This window comes from Narcine bancroftii, chromosome 1 (genome assembly GCF_036971445.1).
Source record: "Narcine bancroftii isolate sNarBan1 chromosome 1, sNarBan1.hap1, whole genome shotgun sequence".
NCBI classification, from domain to species: Eukaryota; Metazoa; Chordata; class Chondrichthyes; order Torpediniformes; family Narcinidae; genus Narcine; species Narcine bancroftii.
The window spans coordinates 297,267,768-297,285,941 of NC_091469.1; the positions used below are offsets into that span (position 1 = coordinate 297,267,768).

Below are 18,174 nucleotides of genomic sequence, written 5' to 3' on the forward strand. Positions count from 1 at the left end.
GATCTTTTTAGAAATTCACTATTATCCATGGTTCTTTGAGTATCACTGTGATATGAACACAAATCTTATCACTTCTATAGTTTGGTGTACCAAGGATCTCCTGACTGGCCATCCATTCTGCAGTTATTTCTCAAGACCCGACCATCATCATCAGTTTTAACCTCCTACAGTTCTACACCTTACACATATTCCTAAACACCTGACCTTTACCCAAAACTCTTAGTTCTTGCCTTACCAAGCCTCAATGTCTGTACCTCTCATAATTTTGTAGACCTCTATTTCAAGTCAATGGATGAGTTCAAATGTACTGAGTGTGTGAAAGGTTGAAGAGTAGCAAGAATGAAACAGTAGAGCTGGGTGGTAGAGGTGCATGATCCAAGGATCAATGGGGATCAGTTATAAATGGGGATTGGAGTTGGAGAGGGTGAGCAAATTTAAATTCTTGCGAGTTACTATCTTGAGGAAACTTTCTTGGACCCAACACAAGAATATCACCGTGAAGAAAGCACGTCAGCATCTCGACTTTCTTGAATGTTTGTGGACATTTGGTATGACATCAGAAACCTTAGGAAACTTTTAGAGGTGTGCAGAGGAAAGTGTGCTGACCAACTGCATCATAGTCTGGTATGGGGGCAGAAATACCTCTTAGTGGAAAGCTCTGCAAAAGATAGTGGACACAGCCCAATACATCACAGGCAAAACTCTCCCCACATTGAGAAAATTTACACGGAACACTGCTATCAGAGAGCAGCAGCAATCATCAAGGATCCACACCACCCAGGATATACTGTTCTCACTGCTACCATCGGGAAAGAGGTATAGGTGGCACAAGACCAATACCACCAGGTTCAGGAACAGTTGCTGCCCTCCCCCATCAGACTCTGAAACAACAGACTCAGTTAGAGACTCATTTGCACATTATTTATTACTGAATATTTTTTTCTGTATTACATAGTTTGTTTACATTTGTATATGTTTCTTTCTGCTTGAGTACAGCATACAGTTACCGATAAGTAAAAATTCTGCCATCCCACAGGGAAAAAAAATATCTCAAGTTTGTATGTGATGTCATGTATGTACTTTGACAATAAATCAGAACTTTGAACTTTGGCTATGGAGAACCAGTGACTGGCAGTATTATAGATAGTTTTGCAGTGAATCGTGGTGCAGAGTAGAAGAAGCGCAGTTCTTGAAGACTGAATAACTTTGAGGTAGTGACCACAGAAGTTCATCAAAACCATGGTTAGGGAATTATTTGTGATTGGAGATAGGGCAAATGGGTTTGATTTTCCCCATGATTCCCCACGGGCAGCATGGTTGGTATAATGGTTATAATAATACTATTATAGCACAAGTGACCCAGGTTCTGATCTCGCGAGTTTGTTGGTTCTTGCTATGTTGGCATGTGTTTCCAGGGGTGCTCCGGTTTCATCCCTCCCCCCTTTAAAATGTACGGGGTTGTTTGTGAATTTGGGTGTTATTGGGCAGTGTGGATAGAATCGCCTTCAACCCTGCTGTAAGTAACATTTTTAAAAAAATTAAATTGGAAGTAAGATTTTTGCTGATTGATGTTCATTCAAGCAGACTGATGATGGAAGAAATGGAGGAAACAGGAAGGCTGATCAAGAGTAATGTTCCTCTGGATGCCAATTAACAAGAGGAAATATTCTGAAATTACTTTAAGGGGTAGTATGGAGATGTGTAAGAGGGCAAAGAACAAATACTAATGTGGGATGATTCTCTTGTTATAATTGGATCGAATGGATGGAATCAAGCTAGTGCAGTCTTTTCCATGCCATTAATTCCACTTTATGTCCCACCATTTATGGCACTTGAATAATATTCAGCAAATCTGACACCACATGGTTGACTTGCAATCCTTAACTTCAAGTCTTTGTTCTTTCTATCAGTTTTTTATGGAAGCACAAATTTGTTAAGGTTTGTTCATCAGCACCTTGCCCTCTACTATTTCAAAAGACAAGGGAAGGGGTTACCTTGGAATGCCACAACTAAAACGTCACACACCAATGTGACAGGAAATATATTACTGTTTGTTCATCAATGCAGGATTTAAAGCCTTTAAATCCTGAGGCAATGGTCTCAAGAGAGTATATTCAACAGTGATTGTTGCTATTCAAAAAGTCAGTGAACAACCAATAGGGAAGAGCATTAGAAATCCATCGCACCTATATCCTGCACACAATTTTATAAAATATCTATTTTTTTTTCACAGAAGAGAACCAGCTTCTTTCCATGAGCAGTGAGGCTGCTGAATGAAGCACCCCTTTAACACAGTGCTTGAAAGCAGAATATTATCCTCCTTTCGAGCACTGTGTGAACACATCAAAGGCAGATTGAGGGGTCTAAACTTACCTAGCTTCGATCCGCTAAGATAGGTGGTGTCAGAGGTGGAGTGTATTGATGCAGGGCCAGTCTAAAAGGGCGAACCACGCTGCTGTGCTACACATCCCGCCTCTTTTGCTTCAGAAAGCCGGCATGCTCTGTAAAAGTACTTATGGACCTAGGTCTGCATGCACAAGCAAGCAGGCTTTCAGAGACGGGTCGTGTGTATGGCAATAATGTGGTTTTTCGCTGTAAAAACTGCTCATACAAACCTTCCGAGAGCTTTCTATTTATTTAATAAATATTTATTTACATATGTCTATATGGATGAACAGTACTGCATATACATAGTTTGACTGCATGGATGTTATATCTATATCTATCCTTGCTTCTTTTGCACCAAAGTCATGAGAACTCTGTTTCATACAATCAGATGATAATAAAACTTGAAGCAGCAAGGGTGACATTCCTTAAGGAGATAAGTGAAGGAAATTATGTTGTACCAGATCAGACATGATTCTGTGGAATAATGGAGCAGGCTCATAAGGCCAGGCAGACTGTTCCTGATTCTCGTTCTTATGTTATCCTGACCCAAATAGGCTTCAGTGTTAAACACAGGATTGGATAGTGCATCAATACAAGGCAAAATTCAATGACTACCCTTCTTAATTTAATCAAAAATACTGGAAACGCTCACAGAAGAGGGACCAAGTTAAGTTTGCATGTTATTGTCCTCAGATCAGAGATTTATTTCCCTATTCCCTTCACCTTTTAACCAAGTAAAAGTTCGAACTAACTATTTAATAACATTAAAACTGGAGTTTAGAACACAGAAAATGTTTCCTCTCCAAGAGTGAAGGGTTACAGGTGTGACAGATTCTAGATATGTTTTTGAAAGATAAATTGGGGCCAGTTTCTTTAGTGTAGGTCACATACAAACACTTTAAAACAGATCTTATTTAAAATACTGGAGCTCTGCTCATGCTAGACAGACCGGCTCCAAGAGCCTTTGCAAAAGCTTTGGAGAGTGCCCAAGAGACTTCACTAATGAATTGTTGTTTACCAAAAGGCAACAGATGAAAGAACTCATCTGATCTGCAGGCTTTCTGGAGTGGAATTTGCTGTTCTAAGAGGGTCATGTGGCTTTGCAAGCAAAGAGAGAGAGAGAGAGAGAGAGAGAGAGAGATCAGTTCTGCAGTGCTACAGTCGGCAACAGCAGGTGGAACTGGAACAGGACCCATTTGGAAGATGGGTTGTGAGTGCTTAGTTCAGCCTGGTCGAAGCCCTTGTGGTTCATGTGACAGGAGAGGACTGGCTGCCTAATGTTTCACTTGAAATAAGAAAAACAAAAAGGAACTCTGCGATGACCTGAAAGAAGAGGTTATCATCTGGAAAACCCTGAGGGGACAAGTTTCTTCGGCAAGACACTGAAGTGGCTGGTTACAAGGAATCAGTTGTTGGTGTCCAGTGAATAACAAATCTCTCTCTGAAAACTGACAAGAACCTTCCTGAGCAGTAACCATTTACCTTTCAAGCACCAAAGCCAGGAGAACTTCATAAATGTTAAATTCTGTGCACAGTATAAGAATTGCCTGCAACCAGTGAACTTGGAGGAATGAGAAGCGAGATTGGACTGTGAATCAAAGAACTTTTCTGAACTAGCATACACCATACTTACATGTGCGCTTAGAATTAGAAGGGGGTTAAGTTAGGTTCGTTAAGTTAATAGTGATAAGTTAAAGTGTAATTCTGTTTTCATATAATTAAAATCAGCTTTTGTTTAATGGTGAATATCTATTGCTGCTGGGTTTTAGGGTCCTCTGGGCTCATAACATTAGGTAATACTGGAATTTCTTTACCCAGAGGGTGGTGAATCTGTGGAATTCATTGCCACAGAGAGCAGTAGAGGCAGGTTCATTGAATATATTTAAGAGGGAATTAGATATATTTCTTCAGTATAAGGGAATTAGGGGTTACGGAGACGGGGTACTGAACTTTAAGATCAGCCACGATCTTGTTGAATGGCAGAGCAGGCTCGAAGGGCCGAATGACCTACTCCTGCTCCTATCTTCTATGTTTCTATGTTTAATTACTATTTTCTTCCTGATCACTAGGGTGCATTTTATGGATTTTGAGCTGCTGATCACAAAAATCACCTATCATGTACTTTTTTTAAAAGATACAATGTATTTTTATGATTTCCTGTTATATTACAAGTCAACTTCAAACAGACAAAATCATGAAAATTCACTTTCTTCATTTGCAACTTGGACTGCTTCCTGCTGATCTTGGTGCAGTCAGTGACCAGCCTGGTGAAAGGTTTCACCAAGACATGGTGGGCGTAGAAAAGCAATATCAGGGCAACGAGAATGCATCAATGCTAGCCAACTATTATTGGACATGACAGGAGAGGCCTCAGATTTTAGATGAGTTGAACTAATGCAATCTGTGAGCGTCATGATGCAATTAAAAATGCTAAATTCAATACAAGAGAATTTAATGTTTATCCACTGATACAGCAGTTCTGACATTATCTTTGTGCTCAGCTTGAAGTTGTCTATCAAACTCCCTCTCCCCTTTTTTATCCCCAGGAAGCAAAACTTTCGAAAAAGTTTGTTGTCCAGTGTAATCAGAGCTCAGCCCCACCAAAAGACTCAATTTGAGACGCAATATTGATTTCAAACATGCAACAGATTGCACCTTTGGAAGTGAACACCCTTGTCCAAAACATGCAGCCAAACTGGATCAACTCCCTTTGCTGGTTCAGCTGATGGAGCGCAGGTTGCCCGAGTCCAGCCGCGGCCAGGACTCCTGCGCCCCGTTTTAAATCCCAGCGCCTGACTCCAGGCTGAATGGGTATTTGCTGAATTGAGCGCCGCGGCCACGCCCCGGGGCTGGAGCCAGTGCGGCCAGAAGAACTTCTGTCGGGGTGAACGGAGGCTGTCACCTGGCAGCGGGTTGGAAGTCGGGCCAGCGGGGAGCGGGGGAATTGAACTCGGGGTCGAGTTTTCCCCGTTGCATCTGCGGAGCCCCGGAGCTGAGCTGAGATGGACGTGGAACTGGCCGAACTGGAGTCCAACAGCACCCGTTGCAAGTCTGTCCCCGGGCCGGACAACCCCGCTCCCGAGGCAAATGGGTCACAGAGCCCAACCTCCCACCACAACTTTCCGCTTCAGGCTCCGTCGCAGTCGGTTCCTGTTGGTGAGTAGGTGGCCCGCACCGTTTTCCCTTCTCCATCGAGGGGAGGGGAGGGGAGAGATTAACCCGGGGCGCTGCCCCAGACCCGAGCGGTGAAATCATCCAGCACGGCACTAGTGCACAGTCCATGGAAGAAATCTCAGTGTAAGGTTGAGCACTGTTTTTAAATTTCAGCTCATTCTTCCATGTACTGTATAATGTGTATGGGGGTGTAGGCATGTGGGGAGGGGGCTGTAGGCATGTGGGGAGGGGGCTGTAGGCATGTGGGGAGGGGGCTGTAGGCATGTACATACTGTAAATATGCACACATATGTATAAAGAGTGAGAATTTTCTTCCTGCCAGCAGTCTTAACAGCTAACAGGTTGTCTATAACATTTGTTCAGCCCACTAAAATGCACAAAGCATAAAGTTTATAGACAATAAAGTTACAATGGAAAAAAAAGTCAAGGAGTACCAAGCAAGGGGGCAGCTTCATATCGTGGTTGTGGGTTCATTCAGCAGCTCTTTTTTTTAAAACAAAAGTTATTTTTAATCAACTTCAAACATGAAAATAGAATCAAACATTAACTTAACTCTATTCTTAACTAACCCAAATTAACCCCCTTCTAATTCAAAGTGCAGGTGTATACAATGTATGTGTAAATTCAAGAAAAGTTATTTGGTTCACAGTTCAATCTCACTTCTCCTTCTTCCAAGTTCTCTGGTTGCAGGCAATCACCTTACTGTGCACAGAATTTAACATGCAGCTCTTGATGTCTGTGGGGAAGAAACTTTTTAAGCCTGTTGTTGTGGGCCTTAACACTCTTGAGTGTTCTCCCCAGTCAAATGAGGGAGAAGAGAACCTGCCCAGGGCATGATGTTGGCTGCCTTTCGAGCCAGTGGGAGATGAGGTCCATGGAGCTGGTGGGGTGGGGGTTGGATGGGGAGGAAATGTTTATGTTATGCTCGGAGCTGCATTCACTACCTTCTGCAGCAGCTTCTGATCTTGGGCTAGGTAACTCTCCTACCAATCTGGGATACATCCAGCAAATCTGCTTTCAATGGTACACATGTAAAATTGTTGGGGGAGGGTGGGCATGCTGAATTGTTAATCTTCTGAGAAAGTAGGTGTGGTTGTGCTTTCTTTGCTTTTGTTTAAAGTGTTTGGTGAAAGAGCAAATACATCCATTGACCTTTCATTGAGGGGAATTCTTTCCATTACTAGTAAGTCCCTGCTATAGTAATACAGGGACAGCTGTCTTACGACAGCAGGTTGCATTATGCAAGAGAACCAGGGGTGTAGATTAATGGAGTGTAAATTGGGCGGCAGGGACTTGTGGGTTGGAATGCCCTGCTACCATGCTGCATGTCTAAATTTTTTAAAAGAAATTAAAATTATGCAAGAGTAGATATCAAGCCAAGATACTGGACATGAACTCTACATTTCTTCACTGTAATGCCATCCATTTGAGAGAGCAGGTGAACACCTCTGTTAAAACACAGTTCTCCTGTCGATCAGTCCCTCAGTGGTGTAATGGTGTGGCGGAGGTTTTCTCTAGAGAAGATTTGAAGCCACGGTCCTCAGTCTTGGAAGTAAAAGCTGAATTAAAATGTCCAATAATGTTATGAGGACTCCTTTTGAAGAAAATATTATGTTGAATTTGAGGTAATTTATTTAGAATGTAGATGCACATAATTTCGTCAGCTTCATGTAGTACTTCAAAGGAGTGATACAAATCAGCCATCCTATCTGCTCTTCCCTTTAAATTTAGCAGAAAATTAATTGAATAAGACCCGACAGAATTCTTGGATATGGCCACGTTACAAACCCCAGGACAAATGAAGAAGTTAGAATAATAGAAGTAGGAGCGTTATATCTGAGTCGCAAATACTTAAATCTGATTAAAGTAAGATAAAATTGGCTCAAGCTGGGAAACTGCTAATCATCTAAATGGACATTGACTGAAGCTGGCTCCTTATCTGAACATGAATACTAAACGGAAACAGGGGCAGTTTATTCACCTGCTAAAAGAATGTAAATCTGGGGCATGACCCAATTCAAATGAAATGGGAAATTGGGAATTTTTTTGAATATACCATTAAGTAGTTCCAACAAATTCTATTAATACCATGTCTATACCTCAGGAATTCCTTGTCCTTTCTATCGCCTCTCACTGTTTGACATCCATTTCTAAGATCACTGTAGTCTCCTGGATTCCATTGGGGTTTGAGAGACATCAGGGTACAAACTAAAACTATGTATGATTATGATGGAAGGACCACAGAAATATTCTCTTAAACGTTGAAACGTAAGATTTTTCTATTGAGAGATGGGTATTTCCATTTGGGTACTTCAACTATTGAGTTCCATTTCAACCATGCAAGATAAAACTGCTTCTGCAAGGCTGGGAAGTGCACTATCTGCACTGGTCTCTGCCTGAAATTAAATTAGATGTAATAATTAGATGTAATAATTTGAAATGCAATGTAAGTAATCCAGAGAAGTGATTTCAAATTGCACAATGCCTGTTGGGTAATGTTAATGTCATTAATAAAATGGGAATTAAACAGTATCAGAAATCACCAGATTGCCATATATGCAGTTTTCTAATCTCTTTCCCTCCTCTTCCTTGACTTCCTGATCCATAGCAATGTCATTGATATGTAACTTCTCTTTGGAGTGCTTTGCCTTGCTGCTTTGTTTTGAACCAGTTTGTGATCACAATATTGTACTTGGATTACTGGTGACAACCTCATCCTGTGTATGAGAAATAAAAATACAGTAATGGTTTACATGAAAAGTTTAAAAGTACATTTGCAAACTTCTGTAGCAAATAAAAGTGGCAACATCAAAAATTAGTTCTTTGGTTGCAATCTAATTCTGACCTACCCATCTGTTGTCACTAGACTTTTGAAACCAATGAGTCCACAGCAGTGTTCATGAAGGAATATTCAATGGCAGCTCAAAAAAAATTAACTTCGAGGTACCAGTTCAGAACAAATAATTGCTGGAAGAGCATTAAATTACACTTGGAAGATTGAAAGGGTCCAATTATTCCAATAGGAGAGTTGGAGTTAAACACAACATGAATAATAAAATATTTTTCTATATCAGAACAGTGACTTGAAGGTTAAATACATAATTGTCTGTAAATAATTTTCAACTCCAAAGGTGAAGAGAGAATTGTTGAACTGGAACTTTTTCTTCTTGATTTTGTGTTGGGATGATGTGGGTGATTGCAATCGTGGAAGTTGTGGAACCCTTCATTTCTCTACCAACTCTGGTCATACTTGCACTTAAAACTAATATACTTCCTGCTTGAATTGAAACTTAATGTAGACCAATAATACTTTATTTAAGTATGATTTTTTTTCCCCATAATCTTTTGAGTGTATTGTATACCTTGATGTTCAATACAATTTATAGGTCTTATAGAAGTTGAAAATATAAGTGTGGCAACTATACAATTTGATGACAAAATTCGAACTTTGTATATATTGAAAGATTTTCCTTTTCAAGCAATGCAGATGAATTTTAAAACTCTCACTATCTGATGTTATTTTTGTCTTTTAAGTGTAAAAATGTGTTTCATTATTACTACAGTATTTGAGTCCAAGGATCTTGTGTGCATTAAAGCAACATAAATTTCATTTTGTAAATAACACAATAATTCTGTGTCAAGGTCTCATTGCTTTGTATCAAAATTATAAAAACAATACCGATTTCATTTTACATTTTGGAATAACGCTGAGAACCTCTAACTTCATTTGTTAATATTTCAAAAGTGCAGTGCCATAGACTTGGAGTGTTGACCATTTAACTGACCGTCTTAGATGTGGCAATTGTACCTGTGTGGTGATGCAACCACTACACTGGCCGTACTCCTACCAGCCTACTTCAGGGGGCTACCATTGTACCTGCAGGTAGGCAACCTCTGAGGCTGGCCCCACCTGCCTGCTGTCAATCATTGTTCCGGATAAGAACTTGAGCCAGCCCCTTTGGGGACAGACAGACACGTGGAGCCAAGAGTATACTGAGACCTGGTGTGCACAAGTTTAGGTTAATTAAGGACTGCGGTACAGTTTGTGGTCTTTGCATCAGAATTATTCATGCAACAGTGCTCACAACTTGCCTCTACTATGCCCTTTGGTAGTGATTTCCAGATATCAAATGTCCTCTGCGATTTAAGGATGGTACATAATTCTTAATAGTCAAGTTTATTGTCATCTGATTGTACAAGTGTAACCTGATGAAACAGTACTCCGGTCCTTGGTGCAAAATACGCAGACACGCAACCAGGCAACCACGCAAAGGATACTTATGCAGGACAAGTATTGCATCTATATAAATGACTATTGTTCTATACATATGAGGGTCTCAGATGGTTAGTGGGAGCTGTTCCTTTGACCGTTCAGCATTCTCAATGTCAAGGAGTTCAGATAGTTCAGAGGCAGTGTTTTCATATAATGATGGAAAGTAAAGAGAGCACGGCTAGTACCGATGGGTACTGTGACCTCTGATTGCTCTCCCTCCTCTGTCAGGATGTTCTGTACTTAATGTGACACATCCCTGACCCTGGCATCAGGGAAGTAATGTACCATTTTGGAACCTTCCTCTTAGCCACAGAAATGCCTGGCTATTGCCCTCACTAATGAAACCTCAGCATACTGTTTGCCTCAGTTTTTCTTCTTCTCTTGCTATGAATCAGAACTCACTATGGTCCCATGAATTTGACTTCTGAGTGACCATCCTCTCTCATGGAATCCAAAACAATGCATCTGTTGTAGGTAATCCCTTGTTACCTGCCTGCATTTACTACCTTTTCTGGTGCTTTTATTTCGGTATCTGAGGTGGGACTGTATCATGCTTAAAAGTACTCTCTGCTATTTTCTGCCTCCTGGATAGGACACGGTTAGTCCGTTCGCAGCTCCAGCTACTCGCTGCGGTGTGGCAGGAGCTGGACAAACTTCCCACCAGCTTCATCATTGGAAATGTCCCTGAACTCCCAGGTGTGGCAGGAGGAGCATACCACTGTCCTGGAATCCATATCCACACAACCTTGAAAGAAACCTCACAGCCCATCCAAAAATGACTGCCGGTTTCTCACTTGCTGTCAATCTTGCAAGTTCCGGTGGCGCCATTGCTGCCTCCGAGTCTCAACTCCATTTCTCAATTGATGTCTGTAACTTGTTCTGGTAGCGGTGGCATTTATGTTTCAGGTGCAGCTGACTCTGGCCATCGATGACCCATTACAAGAGAATGGTGCTGGTCTTGGCCAGTTCAAGGTTGGACTCTCTTGTTTGATCTAGTCACAATCATTTGGGGGATATTTATTCCTCATTGTTTATTTTCTCATGCTTGAATATTCACAAGAAATGTGTTCATTTTTTTTTTCCAAAAAGAAATACTGCTGAGGTTTTTGGAAGTGAGTCAAAATGTGCATAATAATATTTGATGTGTAAAATGGTTGGCTTAAATAATCTTGCAACTCAAAGAAATGTCGATTAAATAATTGTGCTGTTAAGAGTTGTATTTGTTCAAGAAAAGCAATAATTTAGTTTCCATATTGTCTTTAATATTGTAATCAGTCCAAAAATTCCTTCAGAGGAACATGACCAATTGTATTTGATACGAGCCTCCTGAAATGATTGTGGGACAAATGATTTAAAAACTTGGTTGAATGAGAGATGTCTTGAGGTACATCTCGAGTGGAAAAAGGAGATGGTTAAGTTTTAGGAAGAGAATTCCAGATCTTTGGGCATCAATAGGTCAAAGAACATGATTCAATGCTTCTCATGACCAGAACGAGCCAATGCAGTTTTGTACTAGTTCATCCTCGTATTATTTCCATGAGCATAATTGCTTCAGCCTCAAGCCACCATTATGGTAATGTGACACGAAGATCTCATGCATTTATTTACACTCTGCTGGCCAATAAGTGCACTCTAAATGAAAATGGGGACGTCGTGCTTTCAGGTTAAGGCCTCAAACCATGCAAAAAGCTCACGATTTGGAAGAGCTGGAGTGGAGGCAAATAGCCCTCGATTCTTGAAGGCCACCTAAAGAGAAAAAAGATGTATCTGCCAGTCATGAATGGAGAGTGCAGGTACCTCAAAATACTGGCATCAGAGAGCATTGTCTGACTTCTCTGTGTGTGCTCAAGCCAATATGAAGGGGATTATTTTTGCTGCTTCACTGATCTAGGTTGTGTTGTGAATCTGAACCTTTTTGCCATGAAAAGTGAAACACATCTTATACTTTGATAAAACTTGATGCCAATCTGCATTTTTGTCCAGCTGGTTATTAAAATTGTGCTCCTCCGAAATGTTAGCACTTGGAAGAAGGCTACAATTGCAGGATAACTATGATCCTGGGTGAATGTTATTTCATAGCTAGAACAACTCGCAGAACCTTGGGTTCAATAGGAAGTAACATGACATTACATTCACCACGTTGCACAGGCTATTTACTGCCAAGTTAAGATGAGCAGACTCTGTTTATGGGCTGGATTAGGGACTGTTAGTTTTGAATAAATGTTGATATTAAAAACAACAGATAGGTAACACAGGGGTTGGACAGGCTTGATATAGTGTTGATGTTTCTCCTGATGGGGATATTTAGAACCAGGGGTCAAATCAAGAGAAGAGCAAGAAGGAAAGGAAAAAAAAAACACTCAAGATGGTGGGGGGGGGGGTGGGCGGGGGTGAATCTTTGGAATTCTCTCACTAAGATTGTGATGAAGGCTCAGTAAATGAGGATATAGTATAAAGGAATCATTGGATTGTTGCAGAAAAATAACATTGAGGTAAAAGATTTGCCATGATTGATAGGCAGGAATGAATAGTGATCTCCTGATCTGATTTTACTTGAGCTTTTATCTTGAATCATTGCCTTTGCTTCAATCCAGTGACAAAGCATTTGGAATGCAATCATAGCTTGTTAATGGACATTCACTGCTCTCAGTTTATTTCTCTTACCAGTCCATTGCCAGTACTTAAGTACTTACAGATTATAATCACAGTGAGTCTCTCCTCAGAATTAAAAAAAAAACATTAGCTAGTATGAACTATCTGAGTGGAATTTTAAACTGGGTTCACAAGGATTCTTTCAGAGCAAACTCTAAAATAAGAACTTTCTGGTTAGCTATGGTTTGAAAGAGGTAGGTATTAGTAGTAAGTACTTCCTATACACTTTACAAATGTGGTGATATGCATGTTGGTAAAATTAATTGGAAAATAATTGATGCAAAAAATAACCAGAGTTTAGAAATATTTTTTAAACACTGAGCAAAACCATATTGTCCATCTTTCCTGATTCCACTTATTTTTAATTTGTTAATTAAACTTAAACAGTTTTTAATTTAACTTATTTATAAACCCAAGCATTTTATAAAGTATGGGGCAGGAGAAGGGAGAGTTAGAATGGTTTAAGGGATAATTAAGTCAATAGGCTGCATGAACCTGAAGGTACAGCTTCCATTGATGAAGCAAAAATAAAGAGATGGAAAAATGAAAATATTTTGGAAGATGGTAAAACTTGCAGGTTCTATATATCGGGCATGGAGGTGTCATGAAAACAAAGACGATCATTTTAAATGTAAAAAAAAATGCTTTGAATTCTCAGGCCAGGCACCACCTTTGCAAAGAGAAAGAATTGACATCATTGGTTTGACTCCTTTCAATGGAATTGGGTAAAGTTAAAGATAATGAAGTGTTGTCCAGATAAAGCTGGGAGAGATGAAGGGAACAAAATAGGAAAGTGTATGATTGAGTGGTTAAAAACACAGTAAATGCTGGAGGAACTTGGCCTGTCTCACGGCGTCCATAAGAGGTGAAGATATATTACAGTCACTTCGGGCCTGAGCCCTCCTTCAAAGTAAAAGCAAAAAACATGCTGGTTTTCTCAATAAAGACAGAGACCGGTAGAAGAAAGGAAGGGGGTAGAGCCCAGACCATTGAATAAGTGGAATCAGGAAACATTGAGTTCCGCAGAGTGCTAAACAGAGGTTTTTTGGAATGTGTTCACTTTTTAGCATATAGTTTTTCTTGTGCAGAGGAAACCATGTACAATCTTTGAATGCAATATACTTAGTTGGCAGAAGAGTTGGGGGAAAATTCAGCTTTCTGTTTTACAGCTCTGGATGGTTGGAGCTAAAAAGGACAGGTGTGACCGCATAGGAAAGTACCTTGAAGGGAAGAAAAAAATGAACATTGGCTTTCCATGGGGCACAGCTTTTTAATGCTGAGAGAGTGAATATGCACGCTTGTTTGGTGAAAGATTGGAACCTTGTCCTTGCTCTGGATAGCAAGTAGTTGTTGCCAACACTGTTCTAACAAAGCTCAATGTTAGCTTGAGGAACAGCATCTCATTTTCCCAACAGCACATCGTACCTTCCCAACTCAGGATGGTGCAACAATTTTGCAAAGCTAGCTTTTTCAATTTCCATGATTTTTATCTTCTCTCTTTTAGTCAGTTCAAATTTCATTCATTATTCTGAGATACTTTTTGTTGTTTTCTAGCTTTCACTGCCCTTTGATAGCTAGTACCACAGTGCAGTGAACTGAGATTCACTGGTGGTGGGTTGTGCTGATGGCTGGCTCTGCCCCCATCTACCCATATATAATCCAGAATTCCTGCCTAAACCCTGAGCCCTACTGAAGACCATTGTAAGACCCTACCCTTTGTTATAAGCTAATCAAAGTGCACTTTCTCCCTCCAATTGTGAGAGCTTCTATTCGCGCCACGCACGTGTCATTCAATCTCTCCCAGCCACCTTTTCTGCTCCTCCTCCTTTCTCTGCGGAACTGTTCATAGACAACATGGAAACAGGCCCTTCAGCCCAACTTGCCCGTGCTGACCAACTTGTTGTGCTAAGCTTGTCTCTGTTTGAACGTCCTTCCTCAAAACCTTTCCTGTCCAAGCATCTGTCTAAATGTTTCACAGATGTTGTCATTTTGTTTTCGAATGCTGCAGTAACATTTCATCTCTTTCCATAGTGATCCCCAAGTATATCCAGCATTTACTATTTTTATTTCAGATTTAGGATACATTTGAGCTTGTAAAGGATTTTAAATGTCAGGCTCCAATGTGGAGAAGAGATGAATCAGGATTTCAGCCTCAGATAAGTTTGGACAGAAATGGCAGTGAAGATGGAAGATGGTGTTGTGATGGAAGGATAGGGAATGTATGGCATAATATTAAAGTACATCTTTCAAGGAAAAGAAGAAATGGGATGTATGAAATGTCTTTCATGGATTGTGAAGAAGGCATGGCCCACGTCTGTTATTACATCGAGAGATCATTCTATTTATTGTTGATCAAATTGGAAATTTTGCTCGAGTTTTGGGCTGTTAAAGCAATGTGTATTCACTCAACATTTCGGAAACGTTAGCTGATGCAAAAATTGAAGTAGTTTTTCTTCCCCCAAACTGTAAACAATTAGTTGTCTTACTCCTGAATCATATAGCCATATCAAAAATATTTTTTTTAAGGTCACTGATTTAATTTGGGCTGTGTTCACACGTTGTAGATATCTTCTCTTTTCTCTTTGGAGTGCAGAAAGATGAGAGGAGACTTGATCGAAGTCTACAAGGTTAAGAGAGGCATAGATAGGGCGGATAGTCAGCACCTGTTTCCCAGGGTAGGATCAGCAAAGCTTTTATGAGATCAATTAAAGTGTTTTTAAAGTCGAGAGCATGTGTTATCCATTTGCGTGGCATCTAACAAGCATATTTATCTGCCATGAACATGGACCATTATGATTCAGTTACTGTTGCTTAAGTAATTGGTAAGTGAAGCTTCACAATAACTTGCGATATCATTTTTTAGCATTTTCTAAACCATTTTAACTTTTGATCTCAAATGCTACAGCATTTTAACAATGAACTTTATGTTGCTAATAGTCTTCAGTTTGTATTCAGCAGGAAGCAGGTGCTTAGGGAAAGTTGCTCTGTTTCTCTGGAAGTTGAATTATTTCAGAGCTTAGATTTTGCATACCAGAAACTCCTGTTCACGAACAATGAAAAGTTTTGATTATCCAAGAAACCTTTGAAACTCATCCAAGTAACTTTCCAGTTGTAACATTTGCAGAGGATTCAGATAATTGCCAAGATCTTTGATGTACCCAGAGAGCCAAAACAGAGCTGTGTTCTCTTGAGAAAGCTCTATTAGAAGTTCATCGTATTACATAAAGATATGGCTACTTCTTGATATCCAATAGGGTAATGAGGGTCTTTAGTGGAAGGGAAAATTCTTGTAATGATTCTATAAACAGATTTAATGTAAATTAATTATTTTATCCAAGTGGTTGAGAAATACTGTATATATTCATGTAAAAGTCAGCCCCAAATTTTTTGGCCCCAAATCTGCAATTTTCCATATTATCTCATGTAAAGGTCAACTCTCGTCTCTCACCTCAGCCCCAGCCTTGGTCATGAACTCTCACCTTGGTCCTGGCTGGCCGCCCATCAAAGCTCCCAACGCTTAAGTCATGAGCTCCTGACGCCTTTGACGTGGATTTTCCACCTGGTCCTGGCTGTCCACAGACCAGAGCGCCCAGTGCCTCTGATCCTGCAGATCCTTACAGCAATCCTGAGCTGCCCTGTACTACTCACACTCTCGCACCCTCTCGCGCCCCTCTCGCGCCCCCTCTCGCGCCCCCTCTCTCGCGCCCCCTCTCGCGCCCCCTCTCGCGCCCCTCTCGCGCCCCCTCTCGCGCCCCCTCTCGCGCCCCTCTCGCGCCCCCTCTCGCGCCCCCTCTCGCGCCCCTCTCGCGCCCCCTCTCGCGCCCCCTCTCGCGCCCCCTCTCGCGCCCCCTCTCGCGCCCCTCTCGCGCCCCCTCTCGCGCCCCCTCTCGCGCCCCCTCTCGCGCCCCCTCTCGCGCCCCCTCTCGCGCCCCTCTCGCGCCCCCTCTCGCGCCCCCTCTCGCGCCCCCTCTCGCGCCCCCTCTCGCGCCCCCTCTCGCGCCCCCTCTCGCGCCCCCTCTCGCGCCGCCCCCTCTCGCGCCCCCTCTCGCGCCCCCTCTCGCGCCCCCTCTCGCGCCCCCTCGCGCCCCCTCTCGCGCCCCCTCTCGCGCCCCCTCTCGCGCCCCCTCTCGCGCCCCCTCTCGCGCCCCCTCTCGCGCCCCCTCTCGCGCCCCCTCTCGCGCCCCCTCTCGCGCCCCTCTCGCGCCCCCTCTCGCGCCCCCTCTCGCGCCCCCTCTCGCGCCCCCTCTCGCGCCCCCTCTCGCGCCCCCTCTCGCGCCCCCTCTCGCGCCCCCTCTCGCGCCCCCTCTCGCGCCCCCTCTCGCCCCTCTCGCGCCCCCTCTCGCGCCCCCTCTCGCGCCCCCTCTCGCGCCCCCTCTCGCGCCCCCTCTCGCGCCCCCTCTCGCGCCCCCTCTCGCGCCCCCTCTCGCGCCCCCTCTCGCGCCCCCTCTCGCGCCCCCTCTCGCGCCCCCTCTCGCGCCCCCTCTCGCGCCCCCTCTCGCGCCCCCTCTCGCGCCCCCTCTCGCGCCCCCTCTCGCGCCCCCTCTCGCGCCCCCTCTCGCGCCCCCTCTCGCGCCCCCTCTCGCGCCCCCTCTCGCGCCCCCTCTCGCGCCCCCTCTCGCGCCCCCTCTCGCGCCCCCTCTCGCGCCCCTCTCGCGCCCCCTCTCGCGCCCCCTCTCGCGCCCCCTCTCGGCTCTCGCGCCCCCTCTCGCGCCCCCTCTCGCGCCCCCTCTCGCGCCCCCTCTCGCGCCCCCTCTCGCGCCCCCTCTCGCGCCCCCTCTCGCGCCCCCTCTCGCGCCCCCTCTCGCGCCCCCTCTCGCGCCCCCTCTCGCGCCCCCTCTCGCGCCCCCTCTCGCGCCCCCTCTCGCGCCCCCTCTCGCGCCCCCTCTCGCGCCCCTCTCGCGCCCCCTCTCGCGCCCCCTCTCGCGCCCCCTCTCGCGCCCCCTCTCGCGCCCCCTCTCGCGCCCCCTCTCGCGCCCCCTCTCGCGCCCCCTCTCGCGCCCCCTCTCGCGCCCCCTCTCGCGCCCCCTCTCGCGCCCCCTCTCGCGCCCCCTCTCGCGCCCCCTCTCGCGCCCCCTCTCGCGCCCCGCCTCTCGCGCCCCCTCTCGCGCCCCCTCTCGCGCCCCTCTCGCGCCCCCTCTCGCGCCCCCTCTCGCGCCCCCTCTCGCGCCCCCTCTCGCGCCCCCTCTCGCGCCCCCTCTCGCGCCCCCTCTCGCGCCCCCTCTCGCGCCCCCTCTCGCGCCCCCTCTCGCGCCCCCTCTCGCGCCCCCTCTCGCGCCCCCTCTCGCGCCCCCTCTCGCGCCCCCTCTCGCGCCCCCTCTCGCGCCCCCTCTCGCGCCCCCTCTCGCGCCCCCTCTCGCGCCCCCTCTCGCGCCCCCTCTCGCGCCCCCTCTCGCGCCCCCTCTCGCGCCCCCTCTCGCGCCCCCTCTCGCGCCCCCTCTCGCGCCCCCTCTCGCGCCCCCTCTCGCGCCCCCTCTCGCGCCCCCTCTCGCGCCCCCTCTCGCGCCCCCTCTCGCGCCCCCTCTCGCGCCCCCTCTCGCGCCCCCTCTCGCGCCCCCTCTCGCGCCCCCTCTCGCGCCCCCTCTCGCGCCCCCTCTCGCGCCCCCTCTCGCGCCCCCTCTCGCGCCCCCTCTCGCGCCCCCTCTCGCGCCCCCTCTCGCGCCCCCCTCTCGCGCCCCCCTCTCGCGCCA

General features: G+C 45.1%; 1 protein-coding gene across 1 annotated transcript in view; it reads left to right on the forward strand.

The window, feature by feature from the left end:
- The first annotated feature begins 5,274 nt into the window (after positions 1-5,274).
- The window catches only part of ano3 (anoctamin 3), a 344,977-nt gene continuing 332,077 nt past the window's right edge, over positions 5,275-18,174 (forward strand). The window contains exon 1 of the mRNA XM_069905103.1: positions 5,275-5,544. Coding sequence (XP_069761204.1) covers positions 5,391-5,544 — 154 coding nt within the window. The 5' untranslated portion in view covers positions 5,275-5,390. The remainder of the gene's footprint in view (positions 5,545-18,174) is intronic.